Source organism: Mesoplodon bidens, assembly GCF_964165515.1.
Source record: "Mesoplodon bidens genome assembly, chromosome: 10".
In the NCBI taxonomy this organism is placed as follows: domain Eukaryota; kingdom Metazoa; phylum Chordata; class Mammalia; order Artiodactyla; family Ziphiidae; genus Mesoplodon; species Mesoplodon bidens.
The window spans coordinates 69,393,465-69,403,689 of NC_138172.1; the positions used below are offsets into that span (position 1 = coordinate 69,393,465).

The 10,225-nt window shown below is 44.2% G+C and overlaps 1 protein-coding gene across 2 annotated transcripts in view; it reads left to right on the forward strand.

The window, feature by feature from the left end:
* The window catches only part of RNF8 (ring finger protein 8), a 40,844-nt gene extending 30,853 nt beyond the window's left edge, over positions 1–9,991 (forward strand). The window contains exons 6-8 of one of the 2 annotated variants that reach the window (XM_081246108.1): positions 1,504–1,611; positions 3,817–4,021; positions 9,512–9,642. In XM_081246108.1, coding sequence (XP_081102234.1) covers positions 1,504–1,611; positions 3,817–4,021; positions 9,512–9,528 — 330 coding nt within the window. In that variant the 3' untranslated portion in view covers positions 9,529–9,642. Of the gene's footprint in view, positions 1–1,503; positions 1,612–3,816; positions 4,022–9,511 lie in introns of both variants that reach the window. The other variant, XM_081246109.1, reaches the window with a different exon arrangement.
* Positions 9,992–10,225: the final 234 nt, after the last annotated feature.

Sequence of the window (10,225 nt, forward strand, 5' to 3'; positions counted from 1 at the left end):
CTTGATGCATTTATGTAGTTATTTCCCATATCAAATCAGTGGAACTCTTAAATTAGGGCTTGTAAACTCAAGTGCCCACTGGGGTCAGACCGATAATAGAAGTGAGTAAAGTGGCCTGGGTGTAAGAACATAGTGGGGATCTGTGAGGCAGAGGTGCACCCTCACCCCCACCCCAAGACGCAGCTCTTCTCTGATGCAGCCAGTCATTGCCATCCAGATATGCAAGCCCAGTGTTGTCCGATCTGAGTTTTCCACGGAAGATGGAAATCCAAATGTTTATGTAAAGTATCCCAGTTTTCAAGTATTGGCAATAGTTCAGTGTTTTGGTACCATGAATGCCAGACTAAATAAGTCTTCAGGCTGGATCCAGTCTACAGGTCACCAGTTTGCATCCTTTGACCTGAAACTTATGCCTGAGTCTGACTGCATCTCTCAGCCCACCCCTCCTCATGTACAGATCTGGAGCAAAATACAGAAAAGGAGGAGTCTCTCTTTTTAGTTTGTTTGATATCTTTATCCTCTGTTTAAATCACATAGTTCCTTCTTCCCCAGCCTCCAGGAAACCACCACATCTTTTTAAATCCAGTAATTCAAAAGTTTTCAGGGAACTTGACTCTAGTTATAACTGGGTCCAGTCCCTCTTCACTGCCCTAAGCAGTCTGACAGTCTTTGCTTTGATTAGAAGAGAAAGTAAAACATGAGAAATAAATGAACCACTCAAATATACCCTAAATGGCTTTTCCTCTCCTCCTAAGGGGCTCCTGATCCCTTCTGTTTTGGAGATGAGGTGCTAACTTAATAAATGTTGGCTTCAAGAGAGCACACCTAGATCCTCCTTAAAAAGTGTGTCTACAAGCAGTCTGACCTCTTGGGGAAAACACAGGGAAATTGCACTGCAGGAGTGGGAAGTGACAAGCATCATAGAGTGTGGGGCCTGAAGGTACTTCAAGAGGCCATCTCTCCAGCCTCCTGCCTCTAGGGAACATAGGTATTATCCTTATTTTATAGGAGAGGCAGCTGCAAAGAACATAAGGGACCTTACATACTAATTCAAGCTTCCTACCTTTATGGACTGTTCCTCATTTCTTTCTTATCCAGTGAGTTCTTGGTTGCTTGGGATGATTTTGTATCACCTCAACTGCAGTTTGCTATAGGATACTTAATGCCTCATTCTGGTCTTGGGTGGTTGGTGGAGTGGGTATGCTACCTTCAGTTTTTCTCATTTGGTTAATTTTTGGGAAGAAGACAGAACCTGCAATGCGGATACATACTAAAAAAGTCGAGAGAGGGAAGAAAAGGAAGATAGTGTCCTATATTAGAAAGCAGTTCTGAGAAACAGTAACCCTTGCGGAAAGAGTTTTATTTTCATGTTGCTGTGCCAGGGTGAATTTTTAATTTAGATTCCTTCTTAATCCTATTGCAGACTATTAACCCTGCTTCCTGTCCTGTTTTGCATTCTCGTTGGTTCTTCCGAATGACAGGTGGGGTTGTATGTTTTTGCAGGAAGAGAAGGAGAAGGTGCAAGCACAGAAGGAGGAAGTTCTTAGCCATGTGAATGACGTGCTAGAGAATGAGCTCCAGTGTATTATTTGTTCAGAATACTTCATTGAGGTAATTATGAATGGTGGCTCACGCCTTCTCACTCTCCCAACCCTGAATGGAGCCTCGGCTACACAGACTGCCTCTGCTGTAGGGAAACATTCTAAAGAATGTTTTTCCTCCAGGAACTTACTGTAGCTATTTGACCTCAAAGTGACTGCTAGAGATAGTCACTTCTCATTTGTTTTTGTAGTCTTCTTTACCTCCACTGTCTTTTTTCTTATTTCATTTGTTCTTGAGTATCTGTTTGGCAGAATCAATGTTTTGGGCTGTAATAAAGCCTTTATCTCTTTGGTATTGGGGAGAAAACACTTTGGTTTCAAAGAACCACCTGAGAGCTGCCCCACCCTCCCACAGGTCAGAATGTCCTGTGCTTTCTACTTTTCTGACAACTATGTCCTGTTGGATTTTGTGCCTAGTGTTGAACTCCTACAGGTTTTTTACCTCCCGGGAACCACTTGATTCTGGCACAATCCAGAATTAGATGGCATTAGAAATTTGAAGTATCAGAATAAAGCTGCTCAATAAAACTATTCTTTCTTTGCTCTGAATGGGCACAGTGCTGAGAGTAGGTGTGCAGTGCAGCCTTTGAACAGGGGGGTAAATGCCATTGATGTATGGTTGCTGGGAATTCAGTGGCCAAGTGGAACATATTTCAGGAACTCTGAGGCTCCTTATGAAAATGAAACATCTCTCCTAGGTTACCATCTGTTATCCTGTCTTTTTTTTTTTTTTTCCACACCACGTGGCTTGTGAGATCTTATTTCCCTAACCAGGGATTGAACCTGTGCCCTCAGCAGTGAAAGCACAGAGTTCTAACCACTGGACCACCAGGGAATTCCCTGTTATCCTGTCTTGTTTTTGCACAGGCTCTCCTTTTTTTTGTCTTTTTATGGCCATGCTGTGTAGCATGTGGGATCTTAGTTCCCCAGCTAGGGATGGAACCCACACCCCCTGCATTGGAAGCATGGAGTCTTAACCACTGGACCGCCAAGGAAGTCCTGCACAGTCCTCTTTTATTTTCACACATTCTACTATCTGTGTCCAGTTCATCTTACACTACAGGTGTTAAACTCAATTTGTTAAATGACAGTGCTTTTCAGAATCCTTTAAAAAGAAAATGCATACACACACTGCTTCCTTTTTTCTGGTGGACTTTAGGGAGATTGGGTCTATTAGCCTCCTGAAAAATCTCTCCTGGGTAGACCTGTTTCTTTTGCTCTGGATCTACTTTGACTTTGGGTCATAATTTCCCCCATAGTTTCTAGTCATTTGATTCCCTACTTTGGAGAAACTCAGTTCGTGCTCTTTTGACGTGGCTTACGGACCCTAATAGAAGAAGACAAGGAAAGGGTGGTTGGAATGGGTGATGAGTTAGCCAACCCAGAGCATCTGCACGACATGTAAGAGACAAATAACTTGACTTTGTTTGGTTTACAGCATGTGCCTGACCTTTTCTGTGGATCACCTCTTAAAATCAGTGTTGGGAAGAGGTTTCATTTTAATCAGACAGGTTTTTAGTCCCGTTTATGAGAATTTATCTCATTCGTTACTAAGAAAGTCTCCTAGTTGGCTTTCTGGTCTCAACTTGGCATTTGAAAAATACATGATTTCTGTGTTATTTTCCACTGCTATCCTAAAAACAGGAAGGAAGACTTTTGAGCCTCACAAAGTTGTATCTTAGGAGATGTACATAGACAAGAGTAATGAGGAGAATGGTTTATGTTTTGGGGAGTGAAAAGTGTCCTGGCAGAAAGCTGACCATTGGAATTACTCATAGGAGCCCCTCACATACAGACTTCCTTCTGCTTTCTCTCGTCTCACAGGCTTACTTACTTAAGGCACTATCAGTTGAACCCATTACATTTTTTTCCCAGCCTAAGTTCTCTTTTACATATACTTTTTTAGCTGCTTTTGAGTAAAGATGATGCCTCCTACCATTCTGTATACTGAGTATTCACTCTGTGTTCCCCTTCATATATTAAAATTGAGGTGCTAATTCACCATTAGGACATAAATTTGTTTTCATGAGAGAATTAGTGATGTATTTATACCAAACATTCACACGCTTACTAGTCCTACTTGCGTCCAGTGACATTTGTTTGCAGGGTAGCTAACCCATGTTGGCAGTGTGATCTGAGTTGGTTCTGAGATCGCAACCGCCCTGGGGAAGTAAGCATCACAGTTCTGATCTGTGTGTTCACATTCCCATTATAGGCTGTCACCTTGAACTGTGCCCATAGTTTCTGCTCCTACTGTATCAGTGAGTGGATGAAGCGGAAGATAGAATGCCCCATTTGTCGGAAGGACATCAAGTCGAAAACCCACTCCCTGGTTCTAGACAATTGCATTAATAAGATGGTAGATAATCTGAGCTCGGAAGTGAAAGAACGACGAATTGTCCTCATCAGGGAACGAAAAGGTGAGTGGGTGTGAACAAGAGGTAAGTCCCCTCAACAAAGGACTTACAAACATAGGCAGAGTTTTTTGGATCGGGAAGAGTAAGATAAATGATTCTTGAGCTAAGGAAGAGGTGGAAGAAATTGGGAAAAGTAAAGGGAGTTAAAGATAATGAACATGTAAGAAAGACTTGAGGTAGAATTAACTGTTATTTGACCAGCAGGGAATGGGGAGGCTTAGGTGTATGTGTCTTGGTTTGGGGGATAAAAAAGGATGTGATTAGAAAAACACATGGTCACACAGCTTGCTGTGCTGGTCACTAGATGGTGCTGTTGTTCAAGACAGTTTAGTTGCTGTCCGGGTGTTACAGAAATCTTGGGTTGGGTATACAATAAATTATAAATAGGATGTGGTACAAACAGGTTTCCCAGCCAGAGAGAGTTTAAATAAAGAGATTAGGGAAGGGGTGGGTGAGTTTCCTCAAGGAACCATACTTCCATAGTGAATATCTGCTAATTTAAACAAGTGATCTCATCATACTTGGGGCCTGCTGTGTTGAAGGTTGCAGAGCCACTCTGCTTGAGACTTGAATGTCCTGGTGGCAAAAGAATGTGTCCTGGGGCAAAGTACAAGGAAGCCAATGGATCCGAAGGATTGGTTATTGGGCAGAGATGAGAGTAAAGAGGAGCAGAGTGGATCTGATTACCATGTTCAGTCCCTTTAGAAATCTAGTACAGTACGACCCTCTGGGAAAGCTCAGAGCCAGAGTGCTGTGAGGTCAATGGGTTGCACATAAAGGCCAATCAGAGGAGAAGAACCAAAAGCTCACTGGCCTTCCAGGTGCTTTCCACCACCTGGCCATCAGGAACTCATGTTCATGTGTGTCTTTGGATGTTCCCTTCTCTAAGTCCAGAGAAGCTGAAGGCTTAGAAGCCACACTGCTAAGAACAGGATCTTCTGTCTATCACTCTCTTTCTCCTAGCCCTTCAACAGATGTCAGCCTCTTTTGAGTAGGGCCAGAAATCTGATGCTGATTTGCAAGCAGCTATGGTATGGAATTGGCCCTCTGTTGGTCAGCCATTGTGAGGGCAGCAAGCCTGTCACAGGCCAGGTGTTGAGCCTGTTATGCCCAAGGAAGACATTCTGAGGGTGGGGCAGTTCTTTGAAACCAGAGTGTTTTCTACTTTTCTGACAACTATGTACTATTGGACTTTGTGCCCAATTTTGAGTCCCCATAGGTTTTTTTACCTCCCAGGAGCCACTTGAATCTGGCAGAATTCATTGCTCGTCCTGTCCACCTCCCGTCACTCCATAAGCATTTATAAGAACACTATACTCTGCACTGGGATAAAGAGATAAACAGGGTATTGTCTCAGCTCTCATAGTCTGCGGAGGAGACAGAAAAGCAAGTAGGTAATGTGACAAGTTCCATAATAGGGTGCTAGAAAATTGCAGAGGAGAGGACAGTCAATTCGGCCTGGACAGGTGGAGGTATGGGAGCAAGCTTCACAGAAGAAGTGCCATTTGAACTGAGTCCTAAAGGTTCCCTAGGTATGTAGCTTTCCAAGCAGAGGAATTAGCATAAGCACAGAGGCGTGAGAAGCAGTGACCTGTTCCTGCAGTGCCCCCCTTGGTGGCCCAAACAAGACATGTCTACACAGTGCCAGAGGAGCATGAGGACAGCCAAGGCTTAGGAAGTGTCTACTGAGGTGTTGTGAATGCCTTCTGTTTTCTTCTCTCTTCCCTTTCTGAGAGGAACACTGACCTGGGAACCCAGATTTGACCAAGGTCAGCCTTTGAGCTTAAGTTTGCTGGGTCTCTGTGTGGGTGGGGACACCATGTACTTTCTCTTTGTTTTTTGGGGGTTATTCCTGTTTTTATTTTTTTCTTTGAAGTATAATTGATTTACAGTGTTGTATTAGTTTTAGATGTACTACATAGTGACTTGGTATTTTTATGCATTATAGAATGATCACCATAATAAGTCTAGTTACCATCTGTCACCATACAAAGTGATTACAATATTACTGACTGTATTCCCTATGCTGTACATTACATCCCCATGACTTAATTTATTTTGTAAGTGGAAGTTTGTAAGTGGAAGTTAAATCACTTCCCGTTTCACGCATTCCCCCATCCCTCCCCCTTCTGGCAACCACCATATTCTTCTTTGTATTTATGAGTCTATTTCTGTTTTGTTATGTTTGCTCATTTGTTTTGTTTTTTAGATTCCAGATTTAAGTGAAATCATATGATATTTGTCTTTCTCTGTCTGACTTATTTCACTTAGCATAATACACTCTAGGTCCATCCATATTGTTGCAAATGGGAAGGTCTCATTCTTTTTTATGGCTGAGAAATATTCCCTTGTATATATATATACCACATTTTCTTTATTCATTCATCTATCGATGGGCACCTAAGTTGCTTCCATATCTTAGCTATTGCCAAAAACGCTGCAGTGAACATTGGGCATGGATTTATCTTTTTGAGTTAATGTTTTCATTTTCTTTGGTTAAATACCCAGAAGTGGAATTGTTGGGTTGGGTTGTGTGGTAGCTCTATTTTTAATTTTCTGAGGAACCTCCATACTGTTCTCCATAGTGGTTGTACCAGTTTACATTCTCACCAACAGTGCAGGAGGGTTCCCTTTTCTCCACACACCCATTTGTACTTTCTTCACCCAGCCCCCTGTCCAGGTTTCTTCTCAAAAGTCCAAGCATGGTAGATGCATGCAGCCACTGGAAAAGGAAAGAAGGGCCCTGTGTCCTAAATTCATCTCTGAGTCTCCTCACACAGAGTTAATACCGCAGAGTAGATAATATCAGACCCCTCTTTTCTCTGCAGAGGCTAAATCTGGTGCCTTGCTGCCTTTTTAGTAACACCAGGAGCCAACACAGTAAACTGAATCGGCCTCCCTGTCCCACTCACTGGCTGAGAGCAGTTCTGGCACCAGTCTCGGTTTCTGCAGTTATCGCAACGAGTGCAGCTTTGAGGTTTTCTCTAGAGACAGACAGAAGGTTCTGAGGCCCGATTTAGGAAAATGTGCCAGAGCCATCAGCAGCTTCATTGGGCTGCAGTGTGGAGTTTAGAGAAAATTCTCAGTTCAAATACCAACCTTCTTTGCCAATTGAAAGCTGGTTTAATCCCCAGTGCATGGGAATTTTTAAAGAACCAAATGTAGGATCTGGGAACTAGAATTGGCAAGCCTGTAATTGTCTGAGTTCTGACACTGGCAGGGCCATTTTCCTGCTGGGCAGCGGTTGCTCTGATCCCGAGTTCAGAGAGAAGGACCTGCCCGTCTGTGGCAGCACGGGCCTCTGATTCCACCGAGAGCAGCCCCACTCCAGGCCTCCTCGGCTGGTTGTTGTCTTCAAGGCCCATATCCGCACGGAAGGAGTGATGCCTCATGACTGATTAGCCATAGATCCTTTGTAAAGTCTGGGAGGCCAGATTATCCAGAGGAGAGGAGAAGGAGGAGAGTGTTAGGATGCCAGATCCTGTGTTTGGAGAAAGGGTGCCTTGGAGCTGGGGCAGATAACAACGGATGTTGAGTAAGTGCTTGTCGCATGAGTAATTGTGGCTTGCTGGGATATTGACGTGAGATTTTCCTGAAGAGAAGACATTTTGTGACATCCGCTATGGAGGCTCTCCCTCTGCAGCTGGGGAGGTGCTGGAGCAGAGTCTTCTGTCAACTGCTCCCCCAGTCCCATTTGTTCTGTTCTCATTAAGTGTTGGTTGGTTGACAAGAGTGTTAACATTCTCACTTTAAGCTTTCCCTAACAGTTTCTTTGGGTTGTGCTCAGAAAAGAAAAAAGCAAATTATCTAGAAATAAAATCTTGTTGGTCCTTTAGAACAGTGATTTTCAGTACAGGGGCTTTTTCAAACTGTACTTCCCAGCTCCCTTGATACTATAATATTGAGCCGAGGCTACTGGTGGGAGTATGCCTTGGCCTTCAGGGGTGCTGAGGCGGGGAGAAAGGTTTGTGAACCATAGTTTTCCTGAATCTGAGACAGAGGTCCCTCCAGAGGTTGGTGGTCTCTGGGAAGATTGGCCCAGGTAAGATCACAGGGCCTGTGGCTCTTGCCAGCTTCCTGTAGGCTAGGAGGAGCGTGATCCAGACACAGGACAGGAGAAACTCACAGCCTCTGAAGAGGGTATCTGCTTGCCCACCTGGAAGACTTTCCCTGGTGTTAACCCATTATCACTTGTTGAAAGACAGAACCTTGTAAAGGACTGTGTGGGGAATGGCAGCAGTAACAGTGTCTGCCAGCTTGACCTCGTCCATAGAGGATCCTTGTTAGCAAGTACTTTTTATCTACCCAGTATTGCCCCAAGAATCCAGGGGGTCATGTGCATGAAGTCAGCATGCCTGCCTGGCATAGGACAGTGTTTAAGAGAAAGCGGCACTCAGCAAGATTGGCATGGGTTGGGGTGTCCACCTGCATGCACTCAAATAGTTTATAACACTGGATTCTTTAAAAATTTTGACTTAAAAATTCATGCTTTGCAAAATTATCATGGGATCAAAAATTAGACTTATTAATAGAAGCTTTTTTTCTTATTCCTCCATCACCACCTCCCATTTTTGCCCCACCCTTTTTCCTTCCCTTCTCTTCTTTTGTCACTTACTGTCCTTCCTTGCCTTATCCCTTGATGTGTGTCTCCCCCAAAACTCTTATTGTTCCCTTGTATATAAATTTAATAACACTTTCAATCTGCCTACCAAAGCATTTGAGACCTTAACCTCAAGGAAGGTCTTGAGATTGCCCTTTGTGTAAGCCAAGATCCCTGCTTCTCTGGGATCAAGGAAGCACAGCTATTGGAAAACACTAGAGGCCAGTGAATAGCCCCTCGCACCACCCCCCTCTCTGGACAGAGGAAAAACTTGCACCTCTCCCTGCCTGTTGCTGTGTATGTAATTCCTTCCTTCCTCCAACAGATATTAATTGAAGGCCAGCTTTGTGCCAGACACTCTTCTAGGTATGAAGAATAGAAAGAGAAGTGAAAATCTAATAAGTTAGATGCGATTTGTGCTATGGAGAAAAAATAAGCAAGAAAGCGGTCAGGAGTGATGAGGAGAGCGTTGGCAGTTTTTGATAGAGTAGTTAAGGTAGTCACTGAAGAAGGTGGTATTTGAGTAAAGCTCAGTAGGCGGTGGCCATGCTGCCATCTGGGGAAAGGGTGTCCTAGGCAGAGGGGATAGGAGGAACAGCAAGGAGGTGGTGTGGCTGGAGTGGAGTGAACGATGGGAAGGGGAATAGAAAGTGAGGTCAGGAGGTTGGGCAGGGGGCAAATTGTATAGGGGTTTATAGACCTTTGGAAGGACTTCGACTTTTACTCTGGCGAAGCGAGGAGTGGGCTTTGAGCAGAGTGATATGATCTGCCATCTATTTTCTTGGCTCACCATGGCTGCTGTGTGGGGAAAAGACTGAGGGTGGCAGTAGGGAGGCCAGGGGAGGGAAATGCAGGCTCCTCCTTTACTTCTCTCTTTTTTTTTCTCTCCAAAGCAAAGAGACTGTTCTGAAGACCGTACTCCAAGGGCATTTGAAAGACTGCCAGACAGTGGGAACTTGGGATGGTCTGGAGGATTCTCTATGGACAGGTCTGGGGCCGCTCTGAGACAGAGCATGGGACAGAGCCACGTGGGACAGAGACTGAGTTAGGAAGTCCTCCATCACGACCCTCCATGTTGGCCATCCCTGCTGCCGCCATTGTCTGAAGCACCGACTGCTTCAGAGTACTTAAGAGACTCTGCTTCGCTACACTGAACAGGTTATGTATTTCTGTTGTGCTTTTTAAGTTTGTTGTTGTTATTGTTTTGGTACCTCAGAAGCACCTCTGTTGATACACGTTTTGGGCAGGTTGGGTGTATCCCTATGGCTGCCCCTGAAGGCGAAGGCAGCCTCTCTTTGAGAGGATGGCATACCTCTTTTTTGTGAAACAATGTTATTTCCTGGAAATAAAATATAAAACCTATCAGTTGCTCAGCTGGGCTTTGGTATATTTATCTTCCTTCCCTTCCAGCTCCCAGACAGTCTCACAAGTAAACACTGGCAGCTCATAAATTGCAACTAAGAAAGTGACTGTATCCGATGATAGACTCAAGTGCATGTCAGCCTAAGAAGCCAAGGCCAAGATCGTGGCCATAGCAGATGGGCTCTGTTAAGCCCCCAACTGGTATGTCTCCTTTTCATTCCAGAGATGAGTCACTGCTACCTGGT